General features: G+C 40.8%; 1 protein-coding gene across 4 annotated transcripts; it reads right to left on the bottom strand.

Annotated features, from left to right (window-relative positions):
• Positions 1 to 12830: 12830 nt before the first annotated feature.
• LOC123724386 (nicotinamide riboside kinase 2) lies at positions 12831 to 16528 on the bottom strand. Of its 4 annotated transcripts, none has more exons than XM_045687445.1 (8): positions 16269 to 16528; positions 15261 to 15351; positions 14732 to 14780; positions 14335 to 14509; positions 13917 to 13988; positions 13694 to 13800; positions 13460 to 13545; positions 12831 to 13376 (listed from the first exon to the last, which is right to left on the bottom strand). In XM_045687445.1, the coding sequence occupies exons 1-7, from the start codon at positions 16292 to 16294 to the stop codon at positions 13460 to 13462; spliced, it is 606 nt and encodes a 201-aa protein (XP_045543401.1). In that variant the 5' UTR covers positions 16295 to 16528; the 3' UTR covers positions 12831 to 13376. The 4 variants fall into 4 exon arrangements, with proteins under 4 accessions (XP_045543401.1, XP_045543400.1, XP_045543399.1 ...); XM_045687444.1 differs by having other exon boundaries at positions 12831 to 13373; positions 14732 to 14876; XM_045687443.1 differs by having other exon boundaries at positions 14732 to 14876.
• Positions 16529 to 21292: the final 4764 nt, after the last annotated feature.

A 21292-nucleotide genomic window follows, 5' to 3' on the forward strand; every position in this document is an offset into this window, starting at 1 on the left:
GTAGGGAGTGCTAAGATGGAGGCATGGTGGATTCAATACAGCGCCTCCTAAAGGTTGTCTAGTGTATAGTGTATATATAAATCGATGGTTGCTAGATAAACTGCGCACAAATAACTGTGAACTCGGATATCTCCGACTTCAGTGCGTTAATGACATCTGGGTCGGAAAGTTGGAGCTCTAGAATAACAAATTCCTATTTGGATGACCGGTCAAAACGATATTTTCCAGTCTGAGCTAGTTTTTCCTTAAGTAATCTCTAAAAATGATGCTTAACGAATGTTTTTATATTTTTTATATTTTATGTTTAGCTCACATAATACAATGTAAAAGTATGCATTAAGGTGTCTGTAATATAATACATGTGGTAAAAAAATTATGTACAAATTAATAAATGCATTTCTATAGCTTCTAAAAAAAAGATTACAGCTGTAGGGAGTGCTAAGATGGAGGCATGGTGGATTCAATACAGCGCCTCCTAAAGGTTGTCTAGTGTATAGTGTATATATAAATCGATGGTTGCTAGATAAACTGCGCACAAATAACTGTGAACTCGGATATCTCCGACTTCAGTGCGTTAATGACATCTGGGTCGGAAAGTTGGAGCTCTAGAATAACAAATTCCTATTTGGATGACCGGTCAAAACGATATTTTCCAGTCTGAGCTAGTTTTTCCCTAAGTTCCCAGATGTCATTAACGCACTGAAGTCAGAGATCTCCAAGTTCCCAGTTGGAAAGTCGGACCTCGATTTCCCAGTTGTCGTGAAAGCACCAATAATGTTTGTGTGAGTGTCATCACATGGAAATAAAATAAAATGTTATTCGTCACATGCTTGGTAAACAATGCAGAGAGGGAGAAAATAGAGAAATAATAGAAAAGTAATAACATGTAATAATAAATACACAATGAGGGATGACAACTTGGCTATGAACACGGGGTACCAATACCGAGTCAATGTGTAGGACACAGCTACTCATTCCAGGGTTTGTCTTTATTTTTACTATTTTCTACATTGTAGAATAATAGTGAAGACTTCAAAACTATGAAATAACAGATATGGAATCATGTAGTAACCAAAAAAGTGTTAAACAAATCAAAATATATTTTATAATTGAGATTCTTCAAAATAGCCGCCTTCATGACAACTTTGCACACTCTTGGCATTCTCTCAACCAGCATCATGAGGTAGCCACCTGGAATGCATTTCAATTAACAGGTGGGCTTTGTTAAAAGTTAGTTTGTGAAATGTCTTTCCTTCTCAATGTGTTTGAGCCAACCAGTGGTGTTGTGACAAGGGACGGGTGGTATACAGAAGATAGCCCTATTTGGTAAAAGACCAAGTCCATATTATGGCAAGAACAGTGTACAGTTAGTTTCCTTGTTTTCCCATCCAGAATGGTTCTTCTTCACACTTCTACCTATTTGTGTCTGTCTTGCTGCTACATCAAATTAAAGATGGTGTGTATAAAAATAAGGTTAATGATGAAAATAACAAGCTTTTTAATGTTTGACTGATGATTTTGGGAGATGGTTGTACTCCATGACCTCCTCACCAGTCGGCAGAAGGTTATCATAAATACTCCAGAGGTATTTCCTCTTGTCAAGGGATGTGTTGAGGGTTTTTCATGGAGTAGGTATTTTCATGGAGCAATTTAAGCAGTAGCATCAGAGTCATTCCATAGACCAATTTGACATTTGCCTTTAATGAATTACCTCCATCCAGCTGATCAAACAGGAGCCTATTGTACTTCCATGGCATGTTTAAGATTACCAGGAAATCAGGCAATGTACTTAACTTGGAGTCATTTCAACTTAACTCGTGATCAGCATTTCCCGTTATAAAATCAGGAACAGGCACCACCATGTTACAGTACTTCACCCAAATTTCCATCATTAATATTTCAAGGGTATTCTGGACTAGTTAACGTTTTCCATTTCGCAATGGGAACCATGAGATAGAGGCTCTGCAATGGTGGAAAAAGTATCCAATTGTCATACTTGAGTAAAAGTAAAGATACCTTAATCTTACTCAAGTAAAAGTGAAAGTCACCCAATAAAATACTACTTGAATAAAAGTCTAAAAGTATATGGTTTTAAATATACTTATGTATCAAAAGTGTAATTGCAAAAATATACTTAAGTATCAAAAGTAAAACTACAAGTATAAATCATTTAAAATTCCTTATATTAAGCAAACCAGACGGCACAATTTTCTTGTTTTATTTATTTACGGATAGCTAGGGGCACACTCCAACTCTCAGACATAATTTACAAATGAAGCATTTGTGTTTAGTGAGTCTGCCAGATAAGAGACAGTAGGGATGACCAAGGGATGTTCTCTTGATAAGAGAGTGAATTGGACCATTTTCCTGTCCTGCTAAGCATTGAAAATGTAACAAGTAATTGTGGGTGTTAGGGAAAATGTATGGAGTAAAAAGCACATTATTTTCTTTAGGAATGTAGTGCAGTAGAAGTAAAAGTTGTCAAAAATATAAATAGTAATGTAAAGTACAAATACCCCAAAAACTACTTAAGTAGTACTTTCAAGTATTTTTAGTTAAGTACTTTCCACCACTGAGGCTCTGGTTAACACTTCGGCTGAATGTAAACACAGTTCAAGAATTCCTAGACATCCAACATGTAGTTGACACCAGGGGAGACAGTATTAATGACATACTGGGAGAGAAACTAGCAAAATACAAGAAACTCAAACCTTAAATTTATCTTTCAAAAGAAACACAATGTGCTAAGTTAGATAATTTCATACATTTCTCTGAGGCATGCCGTGTTATCTTAAATAATTTAAGAAATTAACCAAATGGTTTTGAGCTTAGCTTGAGTTAAACCTGACATGATAAAAATCTGTTGTTCTGCCCCTGAACAAGGCAGTTAACCCACTGTTCCCCGGTAGGCCGTCATTGTAAATAAGAATTTGTTCTTAACTGATTTGCCTAGTTAAATAAAGGTTAAATAAAATAAAAATAAATTGAGTCTCATATTAAACGGTCTGTATACCTGTAAGGTTCTGTATTTCTTTTTTTAGTAGTCCTTGTGTTCTGTTTCTTTGTGTTCTTGAACACAGCCCTGTCTTTCATTTTTGTTCATTGATTTCATCTGTGTTAGTTACTCACCTGCTCTCACCAGCTCCTTATTTAGTTCAGTTCATTCTGTTTGTGCCTTTGTGAGGTATTGTTCGTTTTGACTCTACTAAGCCTTTTCCTAGCTCGTTTGTGAGAAGCAGTTATAGCTTTCAGTCCTAGTATTGATTCACCTGCCTGTTTGCCTACCTGTGTATGACCATTGCCTGCCTGTGACCACGATTCCTGCCTTCTGTGGCAAAATAAACACCTGCCGCGCTCTGCATGTGAACCTACACCTTTTTCTCCCTGAGTATTCATTACAATTCTTATGTAAATAAGGTATTTCTGTTTCATTTTCTATAGATTTGCACATACACAAACTTTTCGCTTTGCCATTATGGGGTATTGTGTGTGTGTGGACTGATGAGGAAAAAAAACATTTCATAGATTTTAGAATAAGGCTGTAACAAAAAGGGGAAGGGGTCTGAATACTTTTCGAATGCACTGTAAGTCGCAATGGATAAAAGCGTCTGATAAATGACAAATGTAAATGTCAATACATAAGGATATATAGTACATATAATCTCATAAATACAGTTCAATTGAGTACAGGCTAACTGAATGAACAACAAAGATGGAATGCAATATGACTTTATTGTGCGCTGCTAATAAGCTTCAAGGTAAAAAGGTGAATGACATTCCGCACATGGCTAACAGGAAAGAGAAGAAACAAGACGCTATGCTGCTGATACTGTAATGACCTGGCTAGATCATAAAGGAACAATTGTCCAGACAGAGCGTTGAGTTTACGAATTCACGGTTTATTAACCCAACTTGACACAGGCTACTGTTTGGCCGTAGCCCACGCCAAATAAATTAAAGATACCCAATAAAACAACAGTGACCTTCTCTTGTGAAGGCCAGACGTAAGAGAGAGAACAATGGCTAAACCTGGTCTTAACTTCCAATGCTCCATCCCCCTGCCTACATCCCCCTCAGAAAAAATATTGCGGTAAAACGAGTCCTATATTGACATAACCTGAAAGGCCGCTCAGCAAGGAAGAAGCCACTGCTCCAAAACCGCCATAAAAAGCCAGATTACGGTTTGCAACTGCACATAGGGGCAAAGCTCATACTTCTTGGAGAAATGTCCTCTGGTCTGATGAAACAAAACTAGAACTGTTTGGCTATAATGACCATCGTTATGTTTGGAGGAAAAAGGGGGATGCTTGCAAGCTGAAGAACACCATCCTAACTGTGAAGCACGGGGTGGCAGCATCATGTTGTGGGGGTGCTTTGCTGCAGGAGGGACTGGTGCACTTCACAAAAGAGATGGCATCACGAGGAATGAAAATGATGTGGATATATTGAAGCAACATCTCAAGACATCAGTCAGGAAGTTAAAGCTTGGTCGCAAATGAGTCTTCCAAATGGACAATGACCCCAAGCATACTTCCAAAGTTGTGGCAAAATGGCTTAAGGACAACAAAGTCAAGGTATTGGACTGGCCATCACAAAGCCCTGACCTCAATCCTATAGAAAATTTTTGGGCAGAACTGAAAAAGCGTGTGCGAGCAAGGAGGCCTACAAACTTGACTCAGTTACACCAGCTCTGTCAGGGGGAATGGGCCAAAATGTACCCAACTTATTGTGGGATGCTTGTGGAAGGCTACCTGAAACATTTGACCCAAGTTAAACAATTTAAAGGAAATGCTACCATATACTAATTGAGTGTATGTAAACTTCTGACCCACTGGGAATGTGATGAAAGAAATAAAAGCTGAAATAAATCATTCTCTCTACTATTATTCTGACATTTCACATTCTTTAAAATAAAGTGGTGAGCCTAACTGACCTTAGACAGGGCATTTTTACTAGGATTAAATGTCAGGAATTGTGATAAACTGAGTTTAAACGTATTTTGCTAAGGTGTATGTAAACTTCTGACTTCAACCATATGTATGGCTCATTTAAATGGTAAACAAGACTCGTCTGTCTTGGTTATCATTGGCAAGTGCATGGTAGCAGAAAATGGCCCCCTCCATCAAAGCAATTTAGGATCAACTCCTGTGGAATCAATGACACAAACACATATTTCACAGTACCAGAAATAAAATGTGTACATAGATGATATACGGAAAGTCTCTGACTTACAGTTCCTGGCGTGGACATAGGTTCCTGTGAACCTGATCTCACACCTCACTATCAAATCAAATTTCAAATCAAATTTATTTATAAAGCCCTTCTTACATCAGCTGATGTCACAAAGTGCTGTACAGAAAACCAGCCTAAAACCCCAAAACAGCAAGCAATGCAGGTGTAGAAGCACGGTGACTAGGAAAAACTCCCTAGAAAGGCCAGAACCTAGGAAGAAACCTAGAGAGGAACCAGGCTATGAGGGGTGGCCAGTCTTCTTCTGGCTGTGCCGGGTGGAGATTATAACAGAACAGGGCCAAGATGTTCAAATGTTCATAGACTATGTTGTTTGAGAAATCTGACTCCTGCACTTGCATAGTTGGGTTCACCATCACCAGGTATGACATCATGAGGCAAGATAGGACAATGACATGTTGCTAGTTAGGCAATAGATTTTGGAAAAATGAAAAAAATAATATTGTTTCCAGGTGGCACATGTGATGTCAATCAATGTTGTCATTGTAGGTGTCATAGCAACCAGGACCCAATCCCTGCACCAAACACATGCAAAAGCAGATGTGATGAAAAACACATAAACTGATTGATCGATCGATTAAACAATCAGAGCTTGTGTGTGTGCGGTGCAAGCCAAGCATCTGCGGACTCTTGGGTCACAGCTGGTGTCCTCCTGACAGAAGCTGGCCTTGTGTCCCTCTGCCACCTTCTTGCCTGTGATGACATCCAGCAGGTCATAGTTACTGAAGGCCTCCATGCTGTGGTAGTGCTGGTGGCAGCTGTTCCATTAACACTGGTGTCTGGGTTTGACTGGGAGGAAGTCAGCTGTCCCCTGGTTCTTCACCCTTTGTGGAAAACCTCCGTCCTGTAGTCTCTGACACCTGGTCGATATGTTGACCTGGTGACTAAGACCAGGAGTTTCTCCTGACAGTGTGACCTGACCATAACTTTCTTGGTCAGAAAAAACTCCTGTCCCCAATTATGACTGATAAGTGCATGGAAAGTCATTTGAATTATCATTGATGACAACTTAATAACAACATAATAACAAGTTAGTATCAGTTCACCTATTATGCTTTAGAGTACACTGAGGAGGAGGGTACTTTTGACTTTCATTTGGAGTTTATTTTACTTGGTAGAGCAGAGAGAGAAAATCTAGGTCGGATGCCAGGTTGTAGGGCGCTCTATTATTATACTATTACTCCCGAGCCGGCCAACGCCAAACAAGTCTGGTCCATACAACCAGTCTGATTTCTACCTAATCAATCAAATAACTGTAGATGTCATTTGTGACGTAATACATAGATAATGTCAAGGTAAATGTTTTAGCGCAATTGATCTTACACGGATATGCATAATCAATCATAAAACATAAACTCCTACCATGACAGACCGTTTTCCTCTCCAGCACATCTCAGGGCATACATCTGTACACGTTGGATATAATAAGCAGCTTGGATATAGTAGGGGCCAGGAACAAGGTCTGGGAGACCAGAGAAGAGAAATCACAAGCCATCCATGTTAGTTGTATGATTTCCATGGAACTGTGAGAGTATTATACGTTGTTTGTAATATGCTGTACTGTTATCTGGATGTAAAAATAATGCAAAGCAAATACTCTATAAGGTATATTGTCACATCACCATTATGAAATAATCTGGTGCCACAGCCTGTTCTCGGTGGATGACGCACAGGTGCTGTGCTTCTCCAGCCTAACGGGTACATGTTATAGAAACTGCATTTTGGTGTTTTTTGTTTGGATCGGTGGGATCATCAGCTATCATATTATTACTTTCAATCGTTCTTGGTTGCTGGGGCTGCGAGCGAGTCATTGCTGGGGCTGCGAGCGAGTCATTGCTGGGGCTGCGAGCGAGTCATTGCTGGGGCTGCGAGCGAGTCCACGCCATTGTCAGAAAGCGCACTCTTCGCAGTTGGAGATGCATTTGATTCTGGAGCTGGAATGCGTCTGGATGAGGAAATGGAATCGGAGGCTTGAGCAGTGCGCTGGGCGCGTTGTCTAGTGTTTGCATCATCGGCATTATTCATACCACGATGTGGGTACCTGGGTTGATGCTTATTGCTTCTGGTCTCTCGTGTCGCGCCTGGTTTGTGCCGCGACCATGCGTAATCTCCTCGCTCTTAACTGGTGACGCAAAGACTTGTCGTCGAACCGGCAGGCTGACATCATCCCGAGCAGGGTTTCGTCCTCCCCTCGGGATCCCACTGCCTGAGAACTCCTGGAGAGCCCCGAGACCGGTACCGTTGGAAGTGGAGCCGGTGCCTCCTTGGGGAGGCAGACGCGCTCCTGGGTATCCCACCGGCTCCGTGTCCCCCGGGGATGTTTCTGGCCGCGCTCGTGCATTGGCGGCCTATGGCGAAGGTCTAGTGACCAATATCGGAGCCCAGAACCAAGAACTCTGACTCACTGTTCAGCATATGTTGGGTTTCGATCGAATGCTCTCCTCCAGATTCAATGTTCTAGTTATATAGAGCAGGGTTCTCCAACCCTGTTCCTGGAGAGATACCCTACAGTAGGTTTTCCTTTCAACCCCAGTTGTAACTAACCTGATTCAGTTTATCAACCAGCTAATTATTATAATCAAGTGCGCTAGATTAGGGTTGGAGCGAAAACCTACAGGAAGGTAGCTCTCCATGAACAGGGTTGGAGAGCCCTGTTCTAGGGGATCTATTTGGTGCAGAAGTTGGGTGATGACTGTTGAAATTCCTCTCGGTGGTCAGGTAGAGCTCAGCAGGTGGTCTCCTCGCCTGGGCCGGTGCGTGACATTCAGACCCGGTGCTGTGTAATCTATACACCCGACCGTTGTTCTCCCATTGGATTCTGTGTCTCGCGTGCTTAAATGGAGCTGTCCAGTGCTTAAACGAACCCGAACATAAAGCAGGCAGAACGGTAGAGGATAACCTCTACATGGTTAAACTTATTTGAACTATACCAAACTCTGTGACATTAACTTCTGTAAAAATGTAGTCTAAGTGATGCTGGGTTACGGGTGATGTTTTGTACACACACTTGATTCCGTCATGCAGTTGCGCACCACATCTCCACAGTGAATGTCAGGTATAACTACTTGGAAGGTGGAAATGTAGGCACTACTTTCATAGAATTTGTTTTTCTACGCATGCACAGACAGGAGCAAGGGCTTATTTTACAAATACCATGTTTAACTTAACCGTCAGTCTATATAACTATTTACACTTTGCGTATAGGTGGTAGGTAGTCCTTTCCCAATGCACGTTGAGATTTTGTACTGAAAAGGCAAGATATCTAAAAGTAAATAAAGTGATTTTAGTTGTGTCCCTGATTGGTCATCCAAATTTGATACATTTTTTGTCAAATATCGTGGCACACCTTTCGGCAAAATTGGTAACTTCTGTCACAAGTGACTAATCGTCATCATAAGCAATACGTTTTATACGTGGATTAAATTGAAAGCATTCATAATACTTGAGTAGAAAATGTGTCATAGTAGGAGCTATTTGCGTCAGGAAAATAAGCACACAGGCAGGTGGCGCGCGCTGCGGCTGCATGGCTCTGTGAGATCCATTCACACGGTTTATTTGAACGGTAAATGCCACACGGTAAAATCACACAGTGGGCTTTGTGTTACCTCGCACTACTTCTCTGAAATACTGTAGTGCATACCATACAGCTGAGGGATAACAATAGGGGTTATCAAGTTCTGTTTCTCTGACTCTCTTTAATCTAGTAACTCGATTACCACCACATAAACCTTGCCACAAGATGGCAGTGGAACTCTAGTGGAACTCCAGGGAAGGTAGCCTGTTTATTTACTGAGTTTAAAAAACGTAGTGCACTTGACTCGGTTAAGTAACACTCCAAAATGCCTGCCATAGGACCTGCTGTCAGGTTAACCCCATGCTGTTCCGTACAGGGTAGCAGTCATAGAGTTAGACAGAGGACTCTAGATGGATAAAACCTTTTTGGGCATGGACATTGATTGCCACTGAAGGCTTTCAACGGGGTGGGACTTCCTATTGGTTGAGGAAGAATCACATGATTCCATCCGGTCATCAGGAGGGATCTGCCAATGAATTATATTCATGAGCAAACACTAGGTGGCAGTATGCACCCTTTCAGTTTGTTTGCCAACTCGTACATGTAATAGGAAAAAATGTACTACTTCAAAATGGAGGTTGCCTCAATGGTGCCATCTGTGTGATCACAGAGCCATAATGGGACACATGAATATAATATGAGTATACACTTAATTTACTTCAAGAGCACCATGATGGATGACAAGGTTGACATCTAAATGAGGGTTTATTTTATAAACCCTCATTTATACATCTGCAGTGAAGAACAAACATGCAATACTTTTTGCCAGTATTACCCAGACATTGATTATATAGTTACATAAGACCGTGAAACTGATCTGTATCTCACTTAATGGTTTCTGATGATTGGACAGAATCATTATGGAAGTCTTGGCTGCTGTCAAACAGCGTGAACTATTCCTTCCTCAGAGATGTGATACCTAACAGGTCAGATTTGTTACGGTCCTGGTCAGATATGTTACATGAAGCCTTCACGTCAGATCTGTTACAGTGCAGGAGCCTTAGAATAGTCTGTAACTGAAGAGATCTAATTATCCCTGTCCGATGGCAGTATACAGTAGAGTACGAATGCCTGTATGTTATGAATAGTATGATCAAAAGATTATGTAAGCTATTGCATATACTGTGCATAAAATGCCTCCACGACCACTTCTGTGGTATACCATTATAACATATACATTGGATTTAATAGAGTAAATATACAGCTCAGTTCTGTGCCAGTGCAACTTAGATGCAACAGTTGTCCAGCCATTATATGTTGCAAGGTGACAGAGGATAGGGACAGTAGGTTTCTGTGGGAAAGCACGAGGTTTATTGTGCGTCATTCTGTTTCCACTCATTATATACGTGATTGAGAGGGTGTAGAGTGGCTTCATAAGAGACCATGATTGAGAGAGCAGGTCTCGCCGTTCCCCTGCTTTGTCCCCCTCTGATGCATTGTGTACTTTTGCTGGAAGAGAAGCAAGGTTGACTGCAACCTGGTCTCAGAGCATTTCATATATTTCTGTACGTAAATCTGGGACACTCCATTTAGTATATGTTACATTTCGCATGGTATGTACTGTTATAATTTTTTGAAGTCCAACAGCCTTTTCGTATACGTTAAGAATTACAATTCGTATTATATGTTATGAATTTGCCAAACATTTATGTTACGAATTCGGGCTAGGTGCCTAACGTTAGCTAGGCTCAGGGTTAAATTTAGGAGTGAGGTTAAAGGGTTAAGGTTCACTAAAAGGGCTAGGAGAAGGGTTAGCTAGCATGCTCAGTAGTTGCAAAGTAGCTATAAAGTAGTAAGTAGTTAAAAATTTGCTAAAATGCTGAAGTTGTCCGTGATGAGATTTGGACTCGCAACCTTTGGGTTGCTAGACATTCGTGTTACACGCCCACCTATCCACCCTGACCATTTCATTTTTCCCATAAGTAACCATTTGTCTTATGTAACTATACCAAACGTAACATATCATACCAATTTCAGTTTCCCGGATTTACATTTACTATGTTATGTTTAGTCTATGAGAGGAGGCTGAGGGTATGGAGCTGCCTGTCAGTCAGAAGGGTAGCTATGGGCAACAGGCCAGTCATGCTGTGGATTAGAGGGTGTCCATCTTTATACAAGTACAATATGTCCTCCCCTGACACTGCAGGAATCCCAGCTAAATATAAACACTCCGCCTGTCTATGTCCACAAGCACTCAGAGCCTTTTAGCAATGTGAATTTGAGGGCCTGTCTTTCAGAGGGCAACCATTACAAGGTTAGCTGGCTGCGTTAACTGGATGTGTGTCAACGGCTGGTTACTATATCAGTCTCCTACAGCCCTCCCCCCATGTCAACAGGTTTTATTTATTTAAGGTCAATGGGGCACAGGTCACATTGCAGGTAGAACTCTGGAAAGTCACTATGTTAGCTGCCAGTAGTTGCTATGAGAAACCATAATATTGGCGTGTTATTACCACTTTGTGTTGTAAAGTGTTAAGCTACCATAAATGATTGAATAATACAAACAATTTCTTCACATTTTTGATCAGTTTAATTATTTCCATCTTTTATGTTCATTGCACCAGCTAATATTATATGTAAATAACCCCCCTTGTCATCTGTAAACCAGTTTTGTAAATTTATCTCAAACAAGGTGGAGCATTTTGTTCAGAAACATTTTTGGTACTTCACCGTGGTATAGCAATGACTGTTATAATCATTGACAAGTTCAGTAGCTGTAAATTAGGATCAGTCCTTAAACAAATACAATTATTTGTTCCAAAGAGGGCTTAACATAAGAGAAAGACTGTAGACAAGGCACAACACTCACAGAGAGGAGCACCATCGGTCAGGCAGTGACATAATTAGTTGAAGTCGGGCTAAGCTAACACTTGTGCATGACACGTAATTTTTCCAACAATTGTTAAGATTATTTAATTTCACTGTATCACAATTCCAGTGGGTCAGAAGTTTACTGTGCCCTTAAACAGCTTTGAAAATTCCAGCAAATTGTGTCATGGCTTTAGAAGCTTGATAGGCTGACATGAGTTAATTGGAGGTGTACATGTGGATGTATTTCAAGGCCTACCTTCACACTCAGTGCCTCTTTGCTTGACAAGCAATGGGAAAATCAAAAGAAATCAGCCAAACCCTTAACAAAAATTTAAGACCTCTAGGAGTCTGGTTCATCCTTGGGAGCAATTTCCACCTGAAGGTACCACGTTCATCTGTACAAACAATAGTACGCAAGTATAAACACCATGGGACCACACAGCCGCCATACCGCCCAGGAAGGAGACGCGTTCCGTCTCCTAGAGATGAACGTGCGAAAAGTGCAAATCAATCACAGAACAGCAAAGGACCTGGTGAAGATGCTGGAGGAAACAGGTACAAAACTATATCCACAGCAAAACGAGACATAACCCAGAAGGCCACTCGGCAGTATCATGGTGTGGGGGATGCTTTGCTGCAGGAGGGACTGGGGCACTTCAAAATTATGTGGATATGTTGGTTGCAAAGTTATAGCAAAATGGCTTAAGGACAAAGTCAATGTATTGGAGTGGCAATCAAAGCCCTGACCTCAATCCTATAGAAAATTTGTGTGCAGAACTGAAATACTGTGTGCGAGCAAGGAGGCCTACAAACCTGACTCAATTACACCAGCTATGTCAGGCAGAATGGGCCAAAATTCCCACAACTTATTGTGTGAAGCTTGTGGAAGGCTACCCGAAACATTTGACCCAAGTTTAACAATTTAAAGGCAATGCTACTAAAAAAACAAATTGAGTGTATGTAAACTTCTGACTCACTGGGAATGTGATGAAAGAAATCAGTCTATTATGACATTTCACATTCTTAAAAGAAAGTGGTGATCCTAACTGACATAAGACAGGGAATTTCTACTTGGATTAAATGTCAGGAATTGTGAAAAACTGAGTTGAAATGTATTTGGCTATGGTGTATGTAAACTTAATTTACTCGCGCCACAATTAAGTTTAGAATTGTAAATAAAGACAGGACACAGGAGTAATATTGAAAAACATGAATAACCCATTTTAAATTGAGAGGGACAATTTACTTGCCGAACAAAGCCAAGTATATAGTAACAGATGTATTATATAGTCAAGTGACCGCTGTAATCTGAAAGGAAAAACATGTCCTCAAAGATGGAAGGTAAGCAGCCAGTTCAGGTGGGACCCTTCTAGCCCATGAGGGCAGAGGCACAACTCCAATAAAAATTATTTTTCTCAAAGTTATCAAAATGCCATGTGCAGCCATGCTATATCAGTGCCTTCATAATATACCCATTCACATTGACCTCCTTACAAAAATATTTGAATTGACATATGGTCAGAGTTTGTCCCTCTCCCTCAGATACCAGGCAGTGGTTTGATTAACACAAGTAATGGACTAACAGATTAGATAAGAAACAGAAATGAGTATTCTGTAAAACACAAGTTACCATTCCTTCAATATAATTTACACAATAAGAAAAAATGCTTTAATTAAAAAAAAATATCTTCAGTCTTGATGCTATTTACAGATCTATACAGGTTTGGAGATGGAGTTCCTGCTGTACAAACAGAAAAGTAAAGTTCACTCAATTTAGCATCAACACTTAAAAGACAGAAGGCAATGACAGAAGTCACCTCTTACCTATAAACAATTCAACAGTGTATTCTGGATGTCCTCATACACCTGGCTGTAGATCCCTTCTTCTGATTTCAAGCCATCCAGATACGCTAGAGCAAAGTGTAAACCTTGATCAGGACATTTGTCAAAGGGAAGTCATAGCTACTAGCACCGAAATGCCTACAAAAAAAAATTACAAAGCTGAAATTTAATAACCTTCACCGACAAATGGGAAAGGAGGCAAAAATGTATATATACCAATGTCTAAAGAGCTCTTGACCATCTCATTCCTGTGCTTCAAGTACATGGGCCACACATGGCCTTCAAACAGGCCAGGGGGGTCAGGGACAGTGTATTGTCTTGTACTTTAAAAAAAAGGAAACAAAATGAGTTTAGCACAACTATTATTTATCTGGCCAGAACGATGACCATACTATAGCTACATATGAATATTAGTGATCTGAAGTCACCCCATTCCCACCTTCTCCTCCTTTTGCACTCTTCGTATGGAATGGAGATGTAGTAGCACTTGTTGTACACGTCCATCAGGGGTCTGGGGAGGGAAGAACAACTTGTAGTTCTACTCAACTCTCCACCAATGTACAACTGAGGTACTATAATATAGATCGCACACTCCTGGAGACCACATCCATTCAGTTGAAATTCTCTTACTGAATCTAGCTAGCTGACAACACAGCCCACAAGTGTCACTTGAACAGACACTGGTCCAAATATTTGTCCTCATAACTCTTCAAATACAGTTTTGAGAGAGCTTGTAAGCGTTAGTTGTCATAGGAATAAGGGACAAGCTATTTGAATACATCACACAAACCAGCTGATTACTCTCCTCCCCCGTTAGCAAGTACATTTCCAGTTAGCAGTGGTGCAGATGGACTCACTTGTAGTTGTACAGAAGGAAGCCCTCTACGATCAGAATGTGGATCTGCTGCTCTGGGTCGGCAACCTCTGTGGAAGGGGACACGTTGACACCGTGGGAGTGTGCAAACTTCACTGGGTTCTCACTCCAGCCTCGAATCGTGTTCACCATGGCATCCATGTCCAACGCTGTGAGCACTGCATAGAACAGAGAAAGGCATAGGGGAAAGAAGTTTAGCAAAAAGGGACACACCTGGATGAAGAAATGTATTCAGTCTGTTTAATGGGAATTGTGCTCTAGGGTAGTATTAATATTTATGCATGTATAATCAAATATGACATTTTTAGGGATGCTTTGTTACACTAATGGACAAGTACAATGATCAGTTATGAGTCTCCTACAGTGAAATCCAGGCTTACCATCCCACTGTCTAAAGCCGTCCTCCCCGACTTCTATCTGATCAGGTTTCTGAAATAACACCATAAAACATTGCTGCAAGCCAGGCTGATCTGAATACGGGCAGATCCCATTACATGCGGAACACTGCAAGACGTGCACACCTAGCTGAAGCATGCAGGAACAACATGCACAAGAGCATTGAGAATCCATATAAAACCAGAGACATCAATAAAACAGGAAACAAAGCACAAGAGCAGTGAGCTACTCAGCACAAGCTCCGATTCTGTACAGGTTAATGCAGTTTCATTTTAAAACGGCGGCAATAAGCAAGGCATGTGTGTGAAAAGACAACTGACAGAGTCTTAGGCTATGCATCATGTCAGTGCTAGGTTAATTTACAGCATACTACGCAGATCTAAAAGGGAGAACAGGTGACCGTAGACGGCATGCATCATGGCTATTAGTTCATGTATGAGTGTTTGGGATATTTTCCCTTAACAAGGTCATGCAAAAACACTGTATAGAGACGTTTTAGCAGACCAAGTTTACCTTGAAAAAGTCATCTTGATGCACCACACAACAGTTAGGTAGCGACTTGATCAGCCTATTCGTCAAAGTGGTTTTCCCACCATTAGTCACACTGAAAATAAATAAACATGACATGCGATTTAACAAGGCGTCCGTGTATTGAAAGTCTGAGCGGTCTATACATCACTCATCCGCATACCTTGCAGGCATTATTGCAGTAAGTTACTTAAATATCAGTCAACATTGTATGCAGTAGCTAGCAACCTAACCATTGTGGCGGGACAGGGCACATAGTTGGTTACCTAAAATAGCAAGGTCATCAAATGTTAACTACTCTGAATACGTTTGCAAGCAAACGTTTTATAACGAGCTAGGTAAGTTCGCTAAGTGCATCTCTGAATTTAGTCAAAAGCTTTGGAAACAACGCGGAACGTTGCCAGTCCTACATTCAGCGTTAGCTAGCCTGATATTCAGCCAAGTCAAATTTTTACATTATAGTAAAACATAGCTGGCAAAAAGCAATATTCATGCTTAATAAACATGTATAACACAAGTTGCCAGCAAGGAGAATTGCACTCACGTTTGCAAATTTCGAAACTGAGACTCCCTCCAATGTGTTCAATGTGAAAGTCCGCGCTGGAATTTTAAATCTCCCGCCCGACTACGACAACATACAAATGTGGCAGACGATTTGCTAAGACCAAATCCCCAGTTAACTACCTACACTACCTGTCGTTAATAAATTGCCCTAGTAAAAAAATGTATCTCTGGATCCTTAACGTGACTTTGTTACATTTTTATAAATAACAAATGTTAGAGTAGAAACTCAAGGTAACTAACGTAGGTTACCCCCTTGCCAACTAACGTAACGCGTTAGCTAGCTAAGGAACATGGCATGTGTTAGTGTTTAGATTTGATACCATGTTACGTTAAATCAACTAATGAATTTATAAAATGTTCTACTCAAAATATACATGTGTATTATATAATAAAACAGATTTTCGAACGACAAATACAAACTTAACTTACCCGCCAATTCCTATAACGTATTTCATTTTGAGTAGGCTTTGAAACTTCTGCTCCTAGTCCCAGCTAAAGTGACACTCACAATGAATAACACAAACAATCCAAATAATACGAGGTCGGGAGTAGTTGAAGTTTCGGTTTTTCTCCAGTGTTGTGGCAGAGCCCAGCTGTCTTTACTATTCCATTGATAAAGAGGCGCGAGCCCTCAATTTGTAGACAACTGTGACTTGCGTCACGCAGACGTACACCCGCGTGAGCTCAGATCTGTGTCGTTTGTACAGTGACCAATCACTGTCCCAGGACACCCAACGACTCCAATCAACTTCGGCGTTTCGCAAAGATTTGCATATTCATTTTTATTTAACCTTTATCGAAACAGGGAGTCACATTGAGATAAGAAATATATTTTACAAGAGGGCTCTGTATACATTACAATAAAAACAGAATAATGAAACATACACATATATGTGTATAAAACAATATAATTCAGCACACAATAACAAAATAAACATACTATATAAAAGCAATCATATTCAACTACATAGAGGTCCTCAGTCAATAATTTAAACTGCCTGAGAGGCACCAGCACATGTAACTGCAGGGAAATTATACTGTCTCTGTATACATGGGGACACATGGTGAATGATGTGTAATGTTATGACCTTCTTCGCCTGCTTTGAGGAAAGCACAGTTCCACCGACGCGGCCCGCTACCAAGAACTGTGGGCTCTCTGTCTCCGACGTGAGTAAGACATTTAAGCATGTTAACCCTCGCAAGGCTGCTGGCCCAGACGGCATCCCTAGCCGCATCCTCAGAGCATGCGCTGACCAGCTGGCTGGTGTGTTTACGGACATATTCAATCGCTCCCTATCCCAGTCTGCTGTCCCCACAAGCTTCAAGATGGGCACCGTAGTTCCTGTACCCAAGAAACCAAAGATAACTGAACTAAATGACTATCGCCCAGTAGCACTCACTTCTGTCGTCATGAAGTGCCTTGAGAGACTAGTCAAGGATCATATCACCCCTACCTTACCTGTTACCCTAGACCCACTTCAATTTGCTTACCGCCCCAATAGATCCACAGACGATGCAATCGCCATCACACTGCACACTGCCCTATCCAATCTGGACAAGAGGAATACCTATGTAAGAATGCTGTTCATTGACTATAGCTCAGCATTCAACGCCCTGGGTCTGAACCCCGCCCTGTGCAACTGGGCCCTGGACTTCCTGACACCTCCACTTCGCTGATCCTCAACACTGGGGCCCCACAAGGGTGCGTGCTCAGCCCCCTCCTGTACTCCCTGTTCACCCATAACTGCATGGCCAAGCACGCCTCCAACTCAATCATCAAGTTTGCAGACGTCACAACAGTAGTAGTGCCAAGAAAGGGAACACTCAACAAATCCCACAATTTAACTAAACATATTCACAGCACAGATTGAAGGGTAAACTGCCTGCATTCACATCCTGCTATGGGTATATAGAGCTAGCTAACAATGCCATGGATCAGAGCTAGTGCAGATAAGCGCTAGACCAATGCTAGTGTGGACCAGAGCTAGCTATTAGCTACACCCTGGCCTCGAGCGGGCCCAGAACTTGTTAGTGCAGACCAGAGCTAGACCACAGCTAGTCCAGACCAGAGCTAGCTAGCTACTATCTATGCCCTGGACCACAGCTAGTTAGTGCAAACCAGAGATTAGAGGTCAACCGATTATGATTTTTCAACGCCGATACCGATTATTGGAGGACCAAAAAAGTCAATACCGATTAATCGGCCGATTGTTTTTACATTTATTTTATTTATTTGTAATGACAATTACAACAATACCGAATGAACACTTATTTTAACTTAATATAATACATCAATAAAATCAATTTAGCCTCAAATAATGTAACGTGTGTCGTGGACCAAGACGCAACAGGGAAGTGTATACTCATCTTCTCTTTTTAATATATAAGAAGAGAGAAACAAAATAAACACGTATACAATTAACGGAAACGACACTAACAGTTCTGTCACATGACAAGCACAAAACAGAATACAACTACCCACAATCCACAATACAAACACACCCCTAATTATAGGATCTTCAATCAGAGGCAACGATAGACAGCTGCCTCCAACTGAAGGCCCCAACACCAATTAACTAAACATAGAAATACAAATGACTAGACAGAACATAGAAATAAACTAACATATACAATAACAATAACCAAAACCCTGGACTAATAAATCAAATACCCCTCTCTACATGGACACATACACACAACCACCCTGAACCACATAAAACAAATACCCCCTGCCACGTCCTGACCAAACTAAACACTAACAAATAACACCTTTACAGGTCAGAGCATGACAAATAAATAATGAAACATGTTCAATTTGGTTTAAATAATGCAAAAACAAAGTGTTGGAAGAAGAAAGTAAAAGTGCAATATGTGCCATGTAAGAAAGCTAACGTTTAAGTGATATGCTCAGAACATGGGAACATATGAAAGCTGGTGGTTCCTTTTAACATGAGTCTTCAATATTCCCAGGTAAGAAGTTTTAGGTTGTAGTTATTATAGGACTATTTCTGTCTTTACGATTAGTATTTCATATACATTTGACTATTGGATGTTCTTATAGGCACTTTAGTATTGCCAGTGTAACAGTATAGCTTCCGTCCCTCTCCTCGCTCCTACCTGGGCTTGAACCAGGAACACATCGACAACAGCCACCCTCGAAGCAGCGTTACCCATGTAGAGCAAGGGGAAACAACTACTCCAAATCTCAGAGCGAGTGACGTTTGAAACGCTATTAGCGCGCACCCGCTAACAAGCTAGCCATTTCACATCGGTTACACCAGCCTAATCTTGGGAGTTGACTGGCTTGAAGTCATAAACATTGCAATGCATTGCGAAGAGCTGCTGGAATAAAGGACGAAAGTGCTGTTTGAATGAATGCTTACGAGCCTGCTGGTGCCTACCACCGCTCAGTCAGACTGCTCTATCAAATCATAGACTTAATTATAATATAATAAACACACAGAAATACGAACCATAGGTCATTAATATGGTCGAATCCGGAAACTATCATCTTGAAAACAAAACGTTTTTTTCTTTCAGTGAAATACTGAACCGTCTGTATTTTATCTAACGGGTGGCATCCCTAAGTCTAAATATTCCTGTTACATTGCACAACCTTCAATGGTATGTCATAATTACGTAAAATTCTGGAAAATTAGTTCGCAACGAGCAAGGCAATGAACGCAAGAGCAGTGACACAATTTCATGTTAGCAGGCAATATTAACTAAATATGCAGGTTTAAAAATATATACTTGTGTATTGATTTTAAAGAAAGGCATTGATGTTTATGGTTAGGTACATTGATGCAACGACAGTGCTTTTTTCACAAATGCGCTTGTTAAATCATCACCCGTTTGTCGAAGTAGGCTGTGATTCGATGAGAAATTAACAGGCACCGCATCGATTATATGCAACGCAGAACACGTTAGATAAACTAGTAATATCATCAACCATGTGTAGTTAACTAGTGATTATGTTAAGATTGATAGTTTTTTATAAGATTAGTTTAATGCTAGCTAGCAACTTACCTTGGCTTCTTGCTGCCCTCACGTAACAGGTAGTCAGCCTGCCATGCAGGCTCCTTGTGGAGTGCAATGTAAGGCAGGTGGTTAGAGCGTTGGACTAGTAACCAGAAGGTTGCAAAAACGAATCCCCGAATCTCCCCTGAACAAGGCAGTTAACCCCTATTCCTAGGACGTCATTGAAAATAAGAATGTTTTCTTAATCTGACTTGCCTAATTAAATAAAGGTGTATAAAAACACTAGAGCCGTAGTTGTTGTCAGTAGTAGTGGTCAGTAGTTGTGTGGTTGTGGTCGGTAGCAGGGATGTAGTGCTGCCGCCCTTACGAAAAAAGATTGCAGTAAGAGTGCAGTATAACTGCAGTATACTGTAAATACTGCGTCCAAAATAACACTGTTTTCTTTACTGCACTAATTTTGCAGTGTAACTGCAGTTAGAGTGCAGTATAACAGTTATTCTGCTATTACTGCGTCCAAAATACCACAGTCGACTGCAGTTACTGCACTTCTACTGCAGTTTCAAAACTGCTATCTTTTTTTGTAAAGGCGGTAGGGAGCACCGCGGGAGGAGCGGTGCTCCCAATTTCTTTTCAATTTGACAATACATGGAGCTGTTAAAAACATAATTGGAAAATTATATGTTATATTTTATTACCACAAAAATTCCATGAAACATTATAGAATTACAAACTACATAAATATGTACCGTTGAAGTCGGAAGTTTACATACACTAGGTTGGAGTCGTTTTTCAACCACTCCACAAATTTCTTGTTAACAAACTATAGGGGGAGGCTTGCAAGCCGAAGAACACCATCCCAACCGTGAAACACGGGGGTGGCAGCATCATGTTGTGGGGGTGCTTTGCTGTAGGAGGGACTGGTGCACTTCACAAAATAGATGGCATCATAAGGATGGAAAATTATGTGGATATATTGAAGCAAACTCTCAAGACATCAGTCAGGAAGTTAAAGCTTGGTCTTCAGGACAACAAAGTCAAGGTATTGGAGTGGCCATCACAAAGCCCTGACCTCAATCCTATAGAAAATCTGTGGGCAGAACTGAAAAAGCGTGTGCGAGCAAGGAGGCCTAGAAACTTGACTCAGTTACACCAGCTCTGTCAGGAGGAATGGGCCAAAATTCACACAACTTATTGTGGGAAGCTTGTGGAAGGCTACCCGATACGTTTGACCCAAGTTAAGCAATTTTAAGGCAATGTTATAGAATACTAATTGAGTGTACGTAAACTTCTGACCCACTGGGAATGTGATGAAAGAAATTAAAGCTGAAATAAATCATTCTCTCAACTATTACTTTGACATTTTACATTCTGAAAATAAAGTGTTGATCCTAACTGACATAAGATAGGGAATCTTTACTAGGATTAAATGTCAGGAATTGTGAAAAACTGAGTTTAAATCTATTTGGCTAATG

This window comes from Salmo salar, chromosome ssa10 (genome assembly GCF_905237065.1).
Source record: "Salmo salar chromosome ssa10, Ssal_v3.1, whole genome shotgun sequence".
NCBI lineage: Eukaryota > Metazoa > Chordata > Actinopteri > Salmoniformes > Salmonidae > Salmo > Salmo salar.

Excerpts from the sequence above, each read along its gene's own strand:
- LOC123724386 (XM_045687444.1), bottom strand. The coding sequence starts at position 16,294 with ATGAAATACGTTATAGGAATTGGCGG. Across the intron at positions 13,989-14,334 it reads TTCCTTCTGTACAACTACAA|ACCCCTGATGGACGTGTACA; the intron begins GTGAGTCCATCT and ends TTCCCTCCCCAG. Across the intron at positions 13,546-13,693 it reads CAAGAGCTCTTTAGACATTG|CGTATCTGGATGGCTTGAAA; the intron begins GTATATATACAT and ends ACTTTGCTCTAG.